This window comes from Argiope bruennichi, chromosome X2, assembly GCF_947563725.1.
Source record: "Argiope bruennichi chromosome X2, qqArgBrue1.1, whole genome shotgun sequence".
Classification (NCBI taxonomy): Eukaryota; Metazoa; Arthropoda; class Arachnida; order Araneae; family Araneidae; genus Argiope; species Argiope bruennichi.
The window spans coordinates 108,386,480-108,405,112 of record NC_079163.1 but is presented as its reverse complement, the minus strand read 5'-3'; the positions used below and the strand labels follow the sequence as shown (position 1 = coordinate 108,405,112).

Here is an 18,633-nt window from a genome sequence, read left to right as displayed (position 1 = left end):
ACTTTTGTTATATCCTTTGCATAACAACAATGCAGAAGCTCTTTTTAAATACTCATTGTGTTCTTTGTTCTCAACCACAAACGCCTTCCAATAAATAGAAAATGCGAATTATATGCTTCAAAAATTGAAATATGATTATATTATTACAGAATGTGCCGAGAGTGACAGAAACAATTCTGTTAATTGTATGGAAGTATTAATTATAAAAAATAGGATTTTCATGTCACTGTTTCTCATCAAGTAGATTTATATTTCAGAAGATTAAATAACAAGATGGCTAGCCATAAAGTTGTAAAGTGGCCAGTAGTAAAGTTGAAAGAGCAAAACTTGAAATTTCATTTTAAATAGAATTGATTATTTAGTACAAAGTAAATTATTTTTTAATTATCGAAATTTTCATTTTACTACAGTTATTTATAGGCTATTTCTACATCAAGTTTGGAAAATTAATAATAAACTGATTGGATGGCATTAAAGGAAATTCAGTTTCTGCAGTTTTGTTTTGTGGTTAAGCCACTCTTAGAGTATCATAGGAATTGTAATAATCTGAATGTCGTGTGTGTTAGGAAAATATAATATTCAAAACCAAAATTAGGCTAAAAAAACAGTCAACTGCGATTTGTATTCATTTACTGGTGGGATATTTAACTTTTGGATACATATACTGAATCGTCTTGGTTTTCTTATTACTTCAATTAACATGCAAACATCTTTAATCCTAAATAAGAAAATGTATGCATAACACTTTTATATACACAAATGCTGGATTTATAGTTGAAGTAAGAAATATGAATTTTTGGAAAATGAAAGCTTTTGTGTGTGGGGAAATAAATTGAGATCATGATCATAAATCAGATCTCTTGTACAGTTTGGTTATCCTTAATTCAGCTGTCAGCATAACTTGTTCTAGCGTATTTTGTTGAAATTATTGGAAAAGAAGTCTGTCGTTAAGAAAATTAGTTCACTTTATCTTCACAAGATGGTGCTTTTCATGCAAATTAGGAAATTAGTAAAATATTAATATTTATTCACTGTTGAAAAATCATTCTTCACTGTCCCGTTTAGAAAAGAAAGATGTTGCTCCTCTTAAGCCATTTCCCAGAATTTCGGGCACAGTTTAGCTGTAATTCTGCGAACATTGTTATAATATTAATATTTGAAAGGCTTGCGGAAAGGATGTATAGTTTGAAGAGAACGATTAATATATTTGTAGGAATTGATCTATGCTGTCAGGAAGAAGATGGGAACAGATTTCAAATTAGATTGGGGGAGATTTCGCTGTTGCTGTGATAAAAAGAAATTCTGTTCCTGATCTACAGTATGAAAGGTTCAGCTATTCATTTTAAAATGATATCTTCTCTAAATTCATGGGATACAAAAATTTCAATCCCCAAACCTGAGTAACATACTGATTTTGGTTATCATTTTCTAACGAGAAAAGATGTTGGCCTTGAAAACTTTTGTGGTCAGATGATATAGCACAATATTGTATATGAACATCCGTTGTATTCTAATTGAGACTATAATGGTCTGTGACTTCATTCTTTGCTTTTTCTTTGAGAAGATCGCCCTTTAAATTTCTGTGAGGTAATCTATCATAAGTGCCTATTACAACAAGCAAGTATAACATGTCATGTTGCTGCAGCTACTCGAAAGTACTTGGGTGTACTGTTTAGTATTTTATAGTAGACTTTAATTCAAATGGAATATACGTTGATCAAATGTTGTGGTCAAAATTGTATGTTTCCAATTTTTTTTTTTTATGTGATATATTTCCACATAGTGGTTGAAATTTAAATTATTACTTTTCTTGATTCTTATAACATGTGCATTTCAAAGTTACTTAAATTATAATTACTGTGCCCTGTGTGCTAAAACAGACTAATAAAGACATTTTATCAAACTGAAAAAGGATTATTTCTTCACGATAGTTTTCAATGTAAGTTAAAAAATAAAAATTTTCCAGATTTTTATTTAAATAGAATATTTAATTTAGAAAATAAATTATCAAAAGTAATTATGGTTTGCTATCTATGCCTACAATATTTAATGAGGTCTCAATGGGGGGGGGGGGGCACTTTACTGCTCTGCACCAAATTTTTTCATTTTTTAAAGAACTTTTCGCTAGTTTTTCAGAGAAGCTATTAATTTGTTTTATGAATGTTTCATTTTTAGGAATTCTGTTTGTAAACTGGCCTAAAAGCAGGGGTGTTTGTGCTCCGGGGAGACCCCGGAATTCCGGGGATTTTGAACTTCGATACCCGGAAATTCCGGGGATCGTCGTTCAAAAGGAAGTAGGAATAATAATGAATTATTTATTTTGATCTGGGTAATTTTGTTTGCTTTGAAAGCAGAAAACGCAAGGTCAGTGTGTGTGGTGAAAACTTTTCCTTTCTTTCTCCAAAGGCAGTGATAATGCGTGAAAAGGGGGGAAAAACTTCTTTTTTGTTCTTTCCTTATTGCGAGTTATGACTCATTCCCCCGGTTCTCGGACATTCTCTTTTGGATTCTTTTCGGCAAGTAGGCGCGGCAGAAAAAAAAGGGAGAGACTTCGTTCGACCAGATGTGCGATCACGTGACCTGGGTTCAAAGGTCTTAATTTTGCAAAAAAAGTAATTCATTGAACTTTTATAATTAGGTCATTCAGTACTTCATAATTGTAATTTTTCATTCCCCCCCCCCTCTTCTCGAAACTCCAAAATGTCGGTAGTAAGTCCGTAAAAGTTTCAGGGGATTTTTTGGGGTCCCACAAACACCCCTGCTAAAAGTGGTGTATAATCCATTGTATCTTAATATTAGTAAGATCTAGAGAAATGTAATTTTACTGGTAGGAATAGTGGTCATTTACTATCTCATCTGTGACTAACTTCTATTTCTTGTTGTTGCCAATAAGCCACTATAGATGCTCTCTCTGCCAACTTGCAATGACCAAATTCTTCTTGAATTAGAACCTGAATTGAGGTATTCTGAGTCACACATCAAAAGAAGCTTCTCTTTGCCAAAAACAACAAACTTATGGCAATATTCTTTTGAAATTGTAAATAGATTAAACTTACTTGAGTGGGATTTACCAAAGAAATATATTGTTTGTTTGTGGACAAACACAACATATATGACAAATGAAGAGATCATAGTTGCACACAGTTGATATCAGATTGCACTCTAATAATGCAAATTGATCATATATTGAGTGGCATTTTCAAAATTCTATGCATCTGCTTATAAAATTTCTTTTCTGTGGTGCTTACCAAGACACTGGTGAGATAAAAACAATCCTTGGGGTCAGTATTACTTCCATAGGTTTATTTTTTTTAATCAGAATTTACAAAAAAAAAATTTAACCATCTTTACAACCTACTGTTAATCAAGTTACTTGAAATAAAGTTTTTGTATCATTGGATTTATTTTCCAATTTTTCAGGAACCGATTCCACTTCACATGGCTCCTCTTCTGGAGAACGTGGGAGACCTCTGGTTATTTACTGCAAGCCACCTGACCAAGATGAAGGGGCATCCAAGGCCACAATTTAAATTTTAAAATTTTAATTTCATTTTCATTTAATTTTATTTCATGTATGTTTAAATCCATCTTGTAAAAGTGAAATCATTTTAAACTTTTTTTAATGTGTTTTGTTATTAAGTTATTAAATGTCAAAAAATTTATTTTGGTGTTGTGTGAATGACTTTTTTGAACAGCTTGGTCCTCTTTGCTGTTTCAGAATACAGTTTTCTAAATTGGAAAAAATGTGTATTCATTCAAGGGATTTACTAAATGTTGATTGTTTTACTGCCTCTTCATAAAAAGTTGTCTGAAATATTAGTATATACATAATTCGACACTTGTGTGATAAGTTCGGTTTAACTTTTATTTATTTACCATTTGTATTTAAACTTGATTTCACACAAACTTGATATATTTTATATGAAATCTATCACAGTTATCATATCCCCCCACACACAAAACTGGAAAGTTATATTGTCAATATGATTAAATAATTTCTTAATCATTAAGTGAATTCATTTAATTTGAGTCATTGTATTACATCTACTTTCCTTAGTCAAAAAAGTAAAATTTTCATCTTGATTCTGTTTAATAAAAATTTATCTCAACTAATTTTAGAAAAAGTTATAGATGAAAATTTTTAAATTGCATCACAAATTAATTTCAATAAATATCGGAATTTTCCAAATAATACTTACTTTGTTTGTTGCAAAATAAAAATAATCTATAGACAGCTATTTAATTCAAATGTCTAACCGTTATGACTGAAAATGTTTAGTGTAATTGTAACAATTAACCAAGTTTCATGAACTTGACTTACCAAACCTTAAAAGCTATTCTAGCAATCATTAAATTAGCATCATGTTTTAGATTGGGCTGTATGAGAATTGTTGAGAAATTAATTTTAAACTTTGGTCTTATAATAAAGACAGCACTCTAATGTGGAGGTATGAATTTTAACAGATGCAACTATCACCAACTCCATGGAGAATTTCTATGGAATCAAAACTGACACACTAGTTCTTTAAGAAATTGTGTTTTTGACAGTATAAAGATGCAGTGGCCTGGCTAGATTGCATTTATGGGCAGCTACATTTCAAATTGATATTGTATAGAATCCATTGATGAACGACTTAATTATATATATATAATTATCTTGGGACTACTCCATTAAATTATTCAACCTTCATTTTTAAGATAAAAGTTCTTGTTTGTTTAACTAAGAATGTCGCTTATTTTTGTCTGAATCTTTTTTAAGTATTTACAGTGATATCATATTGAAATTTTTATTATTAACATAATAAACCAAATGTCTCACAACAATTTTACTCTTCCATTGTCACCTACTAGAGTTTCTCGAAAATCCTACTCCACTGTTATTGAAAAGGACCTGAAGATCTGCTGAGTTTCTAAATGTCCAAGGTCGTGAATGTCACGAAAGCTTTAATGTTGCACCTAATTAAAAACTTATGAAAAAATTATGACAGTTGCTGAGATGTTTTAGTATACCCTTTTATATGATATTTAGTATACCCAGAATTTCTCGGGATTAAAATTTTATCTTGTATAATATTTTTAATGTAAAAACCTTTGTTTGAAATATAATATCCAAAACCCTTTTATTAAAGAAAGTAAATCTTTATGTTTATTTGAACAACTGACTTATGCTTGCTTTTAGGAATCATTATACACTATTTTAAAACAACAGAAACAGTGTCGTACGATAGGTATTAAAATATAATGTAGATTTTGAATTAAATATTCTCTGTTTCCCAGCTAAAGAGAAGCTGTAATTTTTTTTAAAGAATTAACAGTTGAAGGTGAAATAGAACAATAATGGGATTAGTACAGTTAAAAAAATAAAATTTTGGAGTTTGGCTTTTTTTTTTTTTTTTTGCAATCATTTTCTCCAAAGTTACTGTGATAGGAAATGTTTTGGTTAATTTCACAGTATTTTTTCTCTTGTCTTAAATAAAAAGTGCGCAAAATTTGGGATCAGTTGTTTCGAAGGAGATTTGGAAATGTGCATGCAGAACCATGGTGACTTTTATTTATATTAAGATGCGTCTGTTAACCGAGAAAACTGGTAGAACATACCAAGAGGAAAATAAAAAATTTCCCTTTTAATCTAGGCAAACACATATATTAAATTGATATTTTTCGTGTGAAAGAATTATGAATTTAAACCATCCTTTTCGAATGATTTTCAACATAACATTGAAATAGGTAGGAATTAAGGAGGATCTTTGGTAGCAAGAAATGTATGAAGCCGAATGCATACTCTTAAGCAGCCACAGAAATTAGGTGAAAACAACAGAATTACGGATACACAAACTATAACTTCTACACTATAAACTGCACAAAAGACTGAAAATACCCTTTCTAAAACCTCGCTCGTAGCAATGCTGTTAATGAAAAAATTTTAGGAAAAAAAATGAACCTTTTTCCAGCATTAATACAAAAACACGCGAATCGCTCATCATTACAAAAATGTATATGGTAGTTTATTATGATGTTAAAACTGAGCAATGACGACTCGAAAGTAAAAAATGCCTGCTATTCAGTGAAAAAAAAATTGATGTAACGAGTAATTTGTTTGATCGACAAAATCGCTTGTGTGATTTTTTTAAAAATTATTTCACTTCATTTACTATTAACTAAATATATAATATAATAAATGAATTAGTTAACTAAACATTGTTAAATAATTTTGGATAGTGTTTGAAAATATTTGTATTTAATGAATTAAAATTCTATGGAAATATCTATTCTTTAATAATTTGTTGATACTACATTAAATGTAATATATCTAAGAAGTGCTGATGATGATTAAGTAACCAGTGTTGGAAAGTATGCGAATTAATACAGATCATGTAACGAACCGAGGTTCATCTTAAAGTTTGATGGGCATCATTTCCATGAAACGCCTTTGTAATCTATTTTTTTCGTTTGATGAAAAGTGGGGGACTTTCACATACTAGTTGCCTCTTTCTGTCTCTTTTTATTTACCTTTAATGGACAGCAATACATCCCATGTGTTGTCTTGCAGAGCGCCTTTCGTACAGGTGATCTATGTATCAATCGGTTGGTAGGCTAACCACTTAAATAATTAATAAGAACCAAACAAAAAGGCATCTTTCTGAGGGTTGTTATTAAGAGGGCTATTGTTTCTGGGATTGATTTTGAATGTAAAGATCCGGTATATCACCCAATCGTATATAATTTACAGATCTAACAGTTGATTTTCCTTGTTAGTTACCCTGATGTGGTATAAGAATAAAAGGCTAATTGAACCCTTATAAAACCTACATATCTTCTAAAATTTATCGTGCTTAAAAAACCATTGATGACGATTAGAGGGCGAAAAATGTCTATTTACGCTCCGGACGTAAATTATTCTCACTACATCATTGTACGACCTTTCTTGATACAATAGACATAGTTATGCTAGAAATGTGCAGTCTATTAAAGGAATTAAAATATTTTATTTGTTGAATCAATTAAACAGTCGAAATAACTTTCATCGATTACAAACTTCAGTGATATTTCGAAAGTTTCGAGTCATGTAACTCGCATTTGAGACCCAAAACAGGATGCTATAGATCTGTGACAATAGTCTGAAATAGGACATAGTAATGCAGCTTGCGTACCAAATAGAAAAATGCGTTAATGTAAAGGTAATAATCGTTTTTAAAGATCTTTTCCAAATGGAAGTTGGTTAAAGCAATCCAAACTAACCGAAAGATACTTAAAATATATCCTTCCAGGAAGTCAGGAAAATTACACAAAATGAAACCCCTAACGGACAACCTTTCGTAGATAGATAAAAGAAAATTTTCCCCTCTGCACAACTAAATAAAGGTGAGAAAATGTATTTGGCACCGTTATGTCATGTGCTGGTATTAAATATGAACTACAAAACCAAAATTCATCCATATAACGGCTCTATAAGCGAAATGAAATTTTATACCCTAAAATTGTCTTCAAATATAAATTTTCAGGAATCTGAATGATGTTATTAATATCTCTTAGAACTACCACAGCTTACCAGTACAAGAGGTAATAAAATAGTCTTGCTAATATGCGATCTCTTAGCGGCCTCGAAGGAAAGTGAAGCCTGTACCGTGATCGTTTTCAATGGTCTCGCTCGGTCGGGGCCTCTGAGAAAGTAATAAAATAGTTATTGGATGTATTTTGATCGTGGCGGCCCTGATTCGGAACACACCCTCTTTATCTGAGATCACAGTGATTTCCCCTATTGTGGTTAGCAACAGCATCAATGGAGTATTCAGGATGAAATGGGAGGTACTGTTCATTCTCGGACTCGGAAATCCTTTGCGCATATATCAGGAGGCGTTTATTTTGTCAAAAAATGAGTAGGAGGAGATGTTTACACTTAGCAATAGGGTGGACTCTTATTTACGGAATTAAGAGGCATAATAGCAGCTCATCTTTTTGCTTACCATCCCTTAATGAAGTACAATCGTCGAAAAGCGCTAGTCTCGGGATACTGAAACGAACAGTATACAGTAATGATCAAACGAAGCCACACTTACTTTATATTTTATAAAAATGACACAAATTTATATTGAACAAACAATATTTATGAAAGAAGATATTTGCTATAAGAATGCATGCTTGTATCATCGTTTTTAATGCAGCGTCATTCTTTAAATGATAGCGTCGGCGTATAAAATAAAACAATCTAAAGGGATGCGATTTCATTGGTCACTACTGAAAATATTTTTAAGAATGTACTGGAGATATAGCAGAGCAGAATGATTTCAGCAACAAATTATTTTCGTGACATCTAATTTCTTACCCTTATCAAGGCAAAGACATAGCGATTAGGGGTATTGACGCCTCAGGCGCCATCGAAACTTTTTTTTAAATTGATAACATTTTTTGTGCTTGCATTTGTATGATTTTTTTAAATGAAATATCAAGAACGGAAAAAAAAAGACTATGCCCAGACTCCATCTATATTTACTAAACTTTCATAAGCGAGGTAATGGAAAAATTATATTATTGTACCGACGTCTGTTGCCCCCCGTACACCACTATGTTAAGTTTGATAAAAAGATGGAACAAAAACTCGGAAGTAAATTTTTTAACGAAAGTTTAAAAAAAGTTCTCATTTAGTTTGTTAAATGTTGAGATTGTTTATGGAGATAATACACTGAAGAAAATGGTTGTTTTCAATTAGACCAAGTCTTAATAAGCGACATGACGATTGCTAGAGAAGGAGATAAATGGCTTCATTTTTTTAAAACATTTTATGGCATTTCACAATTTATTAAATTGTACGATCTGATGTAGTAAAAACTCAAGTAATAATGATAGATAATTTTTATAAAGTTAACATTTCACTTATATAATCGTTAATAAATCATACAACAAAATAATTGCTTCATTAACTTATAAAATGCAATTTGGTGCGTGAATTGTTAAAATAAAGTTACAATATGAAGTTTTTATTTCACATGTTTTATAGAAACTTTAATAATAAAATCGTAATTGAAAGTGTGTGTTTTTTAAATAATTATTTCGTATTTGATAGATAAAATGTTTAAAGAGGTGGGCATTTCTTGATAATTGCTGAATTTCAAGAAATTTTTAATTATTTTAGATCTTGAGAAAAATCATTTTGTAGATGTAGCGGAAATTATATACGCAAGACCAATATAATTTTCAAAATAGTAACAAAATTTTAATACAATTCAAATACTTTATTTTTAGATATATATTGTAATTCTGGAAGGCAGGACTCGAAGACAAATTTTGATTTCAACAAATAAATCAATATCGACTTCTAAAACCGTATTAAAATTTTGTAACATTTGAGATCATCATCAGAGAGTCTGTGAATATTATTCGAATTGTTTAAAAATTTCTCATGTTCATGATAAAATTTGAATTTTTTCTTAAAGATAAAATATGACTAGATTCGATTATGACTAGAACTAAGTTGTCGATATTAACTACCTATAAACGTAGAGACACTTTAAGTTCAACTTTCCCTTAAATTGGTAGGCGTGAGATGAGCTCAGATCATGAAAATATTCAATTGTATATATATTTGGATTAAAACAACAATAAAAAGAGTTTTTATTTTGCAATATGAGTCAGAGGCGCGTGGGACCTTGTGCGCTCATACCTTTCTCAATCCAAATAAGATTGCTCTGTGTCTGGTCTCATGTATCTTGCAATCACTGATTCATTATCCGAATGATTACGGATGAAATGAATTAAGGAAAATCATCTGTGTACAGGATTCTGACAATATATTCGGAGTTTGAAAGATTGTGTATAAAAATAGTCCTCAAATACTGTATATTTATTAGTAACAGTACTCGGATTTTTGGTACTAATCTATCATTGCCCTACATCATTTTTCTACTTCACCAGAAATAGTTCTTCCTTATCATATCTTTTTGTTCCTGAAATGCAAAATGATTATGTGGGAGTAGTACTGAAATAAAGTGAAGAAGATGAAAGGAAAAAAAGACGATGCAGCTGAAGAGTTTGCCATGTGAGAATTTTCATATATGTTGAGAAAAATAGAAATAATATTACAGTTATTTTTCTTTAATTTGATTATGTTATTTTATATCGGCAATAATTCAGTGAGGGGAAAAACACTTTTTATTCTTTTGTATTTTTATCCAATAGATTTTAATTATTATTTATTTATTTATTGCTTAGATTCAATATATAGAACTACTCTCCAAAATTTGAAACTCTATTTTGGCATCTAACGACTCGGACTTTCCATTTTAAAATTAATTAAAATGGAAAGTCCGTAATTTCGTAAATTTCACATTTTATCGCAGCAAAAGTTAATATGCTGAGATCGGATGATTCATAATATTTTCACTTCATTTGGAAGTTACTCTAATGTTTTTTTTTTCAGTATTATTTTTATTTTGTATTTGGCAATGCATTTTTTCTATTAATGGGTCACTTTCACAATACACTCCCGAGAATCTGGCTTAATTTGGCGGAACAGTAGGCCAGATAAGAAAAAAGCAGGATGGGCCGGATTTCTATAAACTCATTTCTTTGCCCACCTATACTATAAGACAAAGTTTTTATAACAAAACAAGCTGTTATAATACGTATTTTCTCACTTCTTATTTACTAAGCTCTCCATGTCAAGCCACGTAGAATATGAATGGTTTTTCTTACTTTTATTCCACTTCCACTAGCTTGTGTAACACGCCACTTTTCAATTTCTGTTTCCCAGTATACCCAACTCCAAAATCCGAAGTTATACTTTTTCCTGTTACACCAGTCATTACAACTTTTTTTCGTTTATCACACATTTCGAAATCTTCACTGTTGTACACTTAAAAAAAAACATTATAGTCGGTGTATTTTCTGTAGGAGGTTCAAGGTCACATTTTCTACCTCGTTATTGGTTGTCTGGTACTAGTAAAGCGGCAGAAAATGTTACCTTGAACCGCCTATAGAAAATACACAGACTGTAAGCATATTCCAAGAACAATTGACTAATACTATATGTAATGTGCAGTAAGGCTGCGCTAATTTTCGATTTATCGAGAAAAAAATCGATATTTTTATGCTAGTTTTCGAAAAATATCGATATCATGAATCGCGATACAATGAATCGATATTCACAATTAATTTGCGTTTTCGGTTTCGTTATCGGGTAGCGTTTATTTTTGTTGCTCTTCATTCTTTTTCACTTTCATAAATAATTTTTGTAAATATTTCTATAAATACTGTCATATTCTAATATATAAAAATATTTATTTTAAGCATGTCATTTTGGCATAAATTGTTTCTTGTTCCCTAATTGAATGATACCATTATGGAAAAATAATTGCGGATATCAAAAGGTTGTTGACTTTTCTTTGTTTAATCACTAAATATTCATCTTCAGAAATAAAAACAAAAAGGATAAATTCAGATTAAATCCACAGTTTTATTCGCAGTTCGCATTTTTACACCTAAGCGTACTCGCATTAAAAAAAAAAAAAAAAAAGGTATTCCGTTATACTTCTGCTTTTACCTGGCGGCACATGATGAATCCCGATACAATTTACGGGTGTTGGAACGTCAAGGGCATAGATAATTGTAAGAAAAGTATTCAATAGCTGCATTATATGTAAGCATTTTTAGAATGAAAGTTGGTGGTCAGGGGATAGCTTGACTATTTTCCGATAGAATTCACGAACATTTTTCATTTAATATGTACGGTGTGGGCATTGCAGAACTTTATTGCAGAATACTGAGCCATTATTATTAGGTTTCAAACGATTCATTTCTCGTAGAGGTTTATATTTTATATTATATTCTGATAGCGAAAAAACTTTAAAAATTGTGAACTCAGAAAATGGCCAAATCATATCAATAATCATGAAATTATAAATATATTCGAATCCAGGGGTATTGTTTCGAAATTTAATGTTGAAAAGAGCCCATGATAAGTAGGATTCTTGGAGACAGATACAATTAAAACTTTTTTCAAGAAAATTATTGATAATTCATTTCTTTTTCTTAAGGAATTGACATTATTATTTAAATTGAAGCGAGGTCTATCACATATCTGCATAACAAACCCCCGGAATCTTCGACATTGATTCGCACTCATTCTCATTTTCTTTTAGGGTAAAGATAAATGTCTTTATCATATATATAACCCAAAACTGAGAATTTTAAGTGTACACAGAAATATTTCGGTAAAGAGGTTTAGATATCAGCAAGCTCTTTTGAATAATTTCTGTAACAGATTGAGGAAAAAATATTTATTTAATTTGCTATCAGCCTATATTCTTCCACAGCCATGTAAAATTTCTTCATTCAAGGTGAATAATATAGTTTTAATCAATGATGAATATTCCAGAAATATGTGGATGATGAAAAGGAGTTAAGAAATATTTCCGGGACGAGATAAAAAAGTCCATTCCCTCTTTATTAAAACACCTAAAAGTACCATAAAATTATCAGTTCAATTTGTTTCTTATCTCGAAATTAATCCTTAATTCTGTAAGTTTAATTGAAATGCAAAATGTTAATTTCTTTTTAGGGTATTGATAATTTAAATATCTGATTTATATAAGATTTTATATTGATTTAATTTTGATGGATGTGCGATATGATATTCTTTGTATTTTTTCCAAATATCAATTTTAGTTGGAATCAAAGGTAAGGGAACTAATGTGAGTTCAGATGGGATGTTACAAATTCCTGCTCTTACATGTCATACTGCTGAGTGTCTTCTAAAATTTGATGTAAGCGTGGTATCTCTTGTGAGGTAGGCATCGAAAACCTGTGGATGAAAAGTGCCGGAGTAGCCTCATAATTTACACCCATAGCAATTATTTTACTGTAAATAATATATATGGTTTCAAGCAACTTTTAATAAGAAATAATCACGGAGAAGTCAATATGGAGTTCACGCACTACTGAACCACATATGGACTTGTTGCATAAATTCTTAAAATTTCACTGACTTCAGATACAATTGAAAACAATTTTAAATGCAAATAATAGGTTATTCAATAGAAAGAAAAATATGACTTATCCATAGCTTTATATATTTTTGCAAATTACATGGAAGTATTTAATGGAAAAAATATAAAAAAGAAACATAAATTTGAATTTACTATATAATGTTAGAAAATCAGTTTCTTCTGAAATACATAAATATAGCAATCACACAGCCAGGGCCAGATTAAGCCTCCTAGGACCTTTCAGGCAATGCAAGTCTTCGGTACACTATTTTCTTCTTCCCTAACTTCCGAAACTAGATGTATTTAATTAATTTTAATTTAATCTCTATATGAGTAGTTTTAAATAACAAATTTTGATATACTGAAACAACAAAACTTAATTATGAGCTACGTTCAGGATAGTTGGTTTTAGTATATTGTGCATAAAACAATTAATATATATATTTTTAAGTATTTTATATAAAACTGTAAACAAATGATAACATTTTAATCTAAATTATATTTAATTATAAGACTGGAAACTTTTTTAATCATAAAGCATTTTTTAAGCACAATAAAACATCTATAATGTAAAGTAATTAAGTAAAAATATTGCTAGAAAAGTGTTTTAAAATTTAAACAATACAACATCTTAATTTTAATAAGTTCGAGTACATAGACCTAGTAATTTAAATTAAAGTACCAAATTAAATTATAATGAAACGACTGCAAAAACGATACTGAAACCCCAAGCTAATTGCCTATTTTAATCTATTTAATAATACGGGCTCGCATACGGTTGTTTAAAAGCAAATAATGAAATATCAGGAAATAGATATTAAAAGATTTCATGGAATTTAACTGCAGTGAAAAAAAAAAAAAAATGTCATTTCATAAACAAAAATTTATACTCTGCATCATTTCATAAAAATAAGCTTTGTTTAAATCAAACGTTAGCATTAAATAAATCATTTTTATTCTTTGCGTTAAATTTTAATCATATTCTTTTTCACCATTGTTTTGCATTTAGAAATCAGTTCATTGACAACAGCAAAAAAAAAAAAAAAAAAAAAAAACCTTCATGATTTTATCTTATAATATTTTACACCCTAAACAAGAAAATGAAAATTTAATTGCTGATTATAACATAACTATTTTGTAAAAAATTAATTTTGATTTGATTCAATTAAAAACTCTAGCTACGATTCGACAAATAGCTAAATAGTTTAAAAATTACAGATGGATGGAAGACCTAATACCAAATGCAATTTAAAAACAAACCAACTCTAGAAGTGGAAATGAAAGACCTTTGAAAATGAAACGTAAAAAAAGCAATAAAATATTGTCTTAGTGTGCATTTCGTTGTGGGGTGGTCAGATTAAACATTTGTATCTCCCTCTTTTGCATTCAAGGTCAAGGTAAAATCATACAAGAAATTACTCGTTTATGATGGCACGATAAAATTTCAGTAGAGTGAAAGTAACTTTATAAAGATTGATGAAAAGATAACTAAATTGAACAAGATACTTTAAATAAACAATAGAATTTATTATTCTGAAATGTGGATTAATTTCAGAGTGAATAACTGACACTGATGCCCTGAAATAAGCTATACATTTAGTTGATATGCAAAATTTTAAAAGGACGTAGATGAATAAAAAAAAATGGAACAATATTTCAACAATAACAAAAATGTATACAAATATCACACTTGCAGAAATATTAATGAATGTTTCTTTCCAAAATTTATATACAAAGAGTTTGCATTAATTATTTCTATGAAATTTTATCTATAAGATTTTTCAAATGAACACCCGATTTGTTTTACTTAGCATATTAAAACCAGCGTAATCATAATTACATTTTAAACTTTAAGAGAAACTAAATATTTTAAATAAAATCATTGAGGTGTATAAAGATTAAACTAGTAAACAGTTTTCTGACTAGTTAGAAGCAATTTCTACATGACAGGACATTCTTAAGCATTTTTCACACACATACATATTTGTTTTCAAACTACGACTAATCATTTGGGATATTCATTGAAGTTTTATTTATCCATGTTCTTAAAAATATAATTTCCAACCTAAAACTGAAAGTAGACGAATAACAGAAATTATAATGAAACAGCTATATTCATCACAAGTAACAGAACTAAGCAAAAGTTATGTCTATTCATGTGTATTAACATGAGGCAACCTGCAATATTATTATAAAAAGCTGTATCGACAAGAACTTACAAAATATTAAATAAAATCAAGAGTATTTTGTTCATTAAAAACTAAGTAAAAAATAACATACTTTTACATATACGTTCCGGAAAGAGACACAGGTATTCTCTTTCCGGCATAGCGTCCTGCCGGGTAACACAATGAGTGCAGCTTTCCAGCTGATGGAACACCTAATTTTATCCAACGATTGTACCTATGCTTTCTCTAAATTAAAATTAAAAATTAAAAAAAATTCAATAATTAGTTTAAAATACAGACAATAAAAATAACATTGCAATTGTTTTTCTAACAATTATTTTTTACTAGAAAAAAATTAACAAAATTCCTTGAAAAAAAAATAAGCTTTTACATAGCGTGCTATATCTGAAAATTATGGATCGGCTTAATTTAAATTGTCATATATTATTAAAAAAGAAGGTTAAATGTGATTCTTAAACATATTTTTTCCATTTATAGTTTAATTTAATGATTTAAGAAGCGAGCAAAGTTCCATGTAGTGGAACACTGCGCTGCAAAGGGTTAAAAGATACCAGCTCAGATTACATTAATAAAATTGATTTAAATAAAGAGGACTTAATCTTTCAATTTACCCAAACATTACTGCGCTTTTAAAATTTCTTTGAGGGAATTCAGCTTAACTTATAACCCATGACACTATACAAATATCAGTCTTACATTTTTATGAATCCTAATTCAAACTTTTTAAAAATCAAGACCACTTAATGTTAAGGGTTTATTTCACAGTTAAAGTGATAGAAAGAATAGCTATGTCATCTTTCACACGATACTTTTTCTAAAATTTTGATGGTAAAGAACTTGTGAATATTATTCTCATAAATCTTCAAATAATTGAAGAAATCAGACATTCAGATGTACTGATCATTTGTATAGGCAAGGCTCTTTTTTAAATGCAGTACCGAACTATAGTTTATAGGGTCTATAAACCAAAAATCTTTTCAGTAAAATACACCAATAATAACAATTTGCATAACAAATGCACGAATGGGGATTCTTAAAATGTTTAGTAATTGTTTTAAAAAGAATAATACATTCTTAAATCTTCAAAAACATTTCAGCTTATCAAAAACACAAATTAACAGAACCAAAACAGAGTGAAATCTTTGCCAGTGATTCGATGTCCAATATATAAAATCAACAATATATCATAAATTCCATTCATGAATTAGTTTACAAATTTCTGAATATCTATGATTTGATCCTTTTTCACAAATAATACAACTCACTAAAACAGAGCAGCCACATATTCTTCAATAATATTAAAACCACACAAATTTTTAAAAACTTTAGCTGCATCAGAAGATCAATAAAATATTCTAAAAGAAAAATCTATTTGCAACAACATGAAATGTATTTTATATATATCTACATAGATTAAATATCACAAATGAATAAAAAAGAATTCCAATACAAACAATAAATTTATATGCCACATAAATCATCATATCTACAAAAAATATAAATATATGACATATTAGATTTAAAATATTACCCAGCAAATCTAATATTATTAGAACTTCATTTTAGCAAAAATTCATAAATTTGCAGCTGCTCAACTTTTTCTTACTTAAAATATTAACCAGAATAAATACATGTTTTTGCTCTTTTGTTTTCAATAGTTTTAATTTTAAGCATGAAATCATTTAGTAAGATGTACGCACAACATTTTCTCTCAAATGGCCATGATAATATGTGAACTAGGATTTCTGGAATGAAATGGCACAGCCAACACTATCCGAACATAAATTAATTTTTCAGTAAAAAGTAATTACCACTTTTGAGACAGTATTTTCAAAATTACTATTTATCATTTTGACATGTCAAAAATTCCTTTTATGAAATAAGAGTGTATTATTAGCATAAAAAAAATATGTTATAACAAAATCATATTTTACATATATTTACATTAGAAAATGAGTATCGGGGAAAGATAGTCTATGTTTGCATCGTGTAGAATGAATGAATCCAAAAGGGACACAAAGCGCTCTATGTAAGCTAACAAACCTAGACAATTATTAGTCTAGGGTTAAATGCACTAAAAACAAATATCTACGAAAGGAAAGTTCTATGGCTTCTGTATTGTACATAAAATACCTAGTTCAATAAAAAGAAACATTGTAAATAAATATGGCTGGATAATTTTTTTCTAGAGGAAATTCCACTATTTTCATGTTTCAGCACTTCTTCTTTGCCGTGCCATGAAGAAAGTCCCAAAAACACTTCTTAAAGCCGTACGTAAGCCCTGAAACAAATGAAAGATCAAAGCTAAAGAATTAATACAAAAAAAGACATGAATCATAAATGAATTTTTTTAATTAGTTCAGAAACTTCACATTCAAGTTATAAGCATAATTTTATGCAGATAAGTTAGTTGAGCTTTTGTGGTGCAAGAATCATGTGGGTAAAATGCACCAAACATATGATAAAATCTAAAAATATGCATTAAAATTTAAAACATCAAAATATTAAAATTCAAAACTACATAATAAAAATGAAAGCTGAAAAATGGAATCAGCAAAAATAGATTACAAAACAATTTAGTGCAGATTTCAGGAATACAGAATATATACAAATAAAAAAAAGTGTTATAATCAGACAAAAATAAATGATATATGGGCATTGAATACATTACTGGTTACAATATTTATTTGTGGAAATCATACAATTTTTAATTTAAATTATGATATTCAGAATTAAAAGTAAATCAGCTTCATAATTCTCTGTTGTCATCATCAGTGTATACTGATTTCAAGTTTGAGCTTCAACTGAAAGTTGGAAGGTAAATTTATTCTTTATCGATACAATATTGCTATATACAGGGTGTGCCATAAATTCATGCAAACTTCAACAACTCATAATAAAAAAAGTAATGCTCGAAAAAAATTGCGGTTTGCTGGAATATGTTCAGAGTCTGGATTTTTTCCAATAAAAATCATTTAAAAATGACCGAAAGATGGTGCTCACACGCCAAACTGAGATATTTTGTGCAAATCAGGAAAATAGAGCACAGTAACTTAACCCAGTATCTTTATTTTAAAGCATATGATGTTCAACATGACTGCCACCAGAAGAAGACTGGTAGTAAGTGAGGCACATAACTACGCCTATTACAGATGAATGTATCATAGTGGCATCTTTCATTTCCACCAAAGTGGCTGGTGAGCCCCAGTATACAGGAGATTTTAGATATCCCCACAACCAAAAGTCCGCTGGAGTAAAGTCTGGCGATATTGAGGGCCACTTAATCTTACATCCTCAGCTTATCGCTCGGTCTACATTGAATGTATCTTTTCGTGCCTTTAACCTTCACATAGCTGTCCCTACTCCGCGGTTGAAAGGAGATAAAGTGGTGAGAGGAACAGTAACGCGGGAGTGCGCGGTTGACAACAGTAAATGTGTGTTGGTAGAATCTCCGGTGGGAACTC

The 18,633-nt window shown here is 29.7% G+C and overlaps 2 protein-coding genes across 6 annotated transcripts in view; one reads left to right on the top strand and one right to left on the bottom strand.

Annotated features, from left to right (window-relative positions):
- LOC129960415 (BRISC complex subunit Abraxas 2-like) overlaps nucleotides 1-3,662 on the top strand; it is a 48,389-nt gene extending 44,727 nt beyond the window's left edge. For both annotated transcript variants that reach the window (XM_056073837.1, XM_056073836.1), the window contains one exon: nucleotides 3,421-3,662. In XM_056073837.1, coding sequence (XP_055929812.1) covers nucleotides 3,421-3,530 — 110 coding nt within the window. In that variant the 3' untranslated portion in view covers nucleotides 3,531-3,662. The remainder of the gene's footprint in view (nucleotides 1-3,420) is intronic.
- Nucleotides 3,663-14,483: 10,821 nt separating this feature from the next.
- The window catches only part of LOC129960087 (protein Fe65 homolog), a 62,892-nt gene continuing 58,742 nt past the window's right edge, over nucleotides 14,484-18,633 (bottom strand). For all 4 annotated transcript variants that reach the window (XM_056073184.1, XM_056073186.1, XM_056073185.1 and 1 more), the window contains one exon: nucleotides 14,484-17,450. In XM_056073184.1, coding sequence (XP_055929159.1) covers nucleotides 17,376-17,450 — 75 coding nt within the window. In that variant the 3' untranslated portion in view covers nucleotides 14,484-17,375. The remainder of the gene's footprint in view (nucleotides 17,451-18,633) is intronic.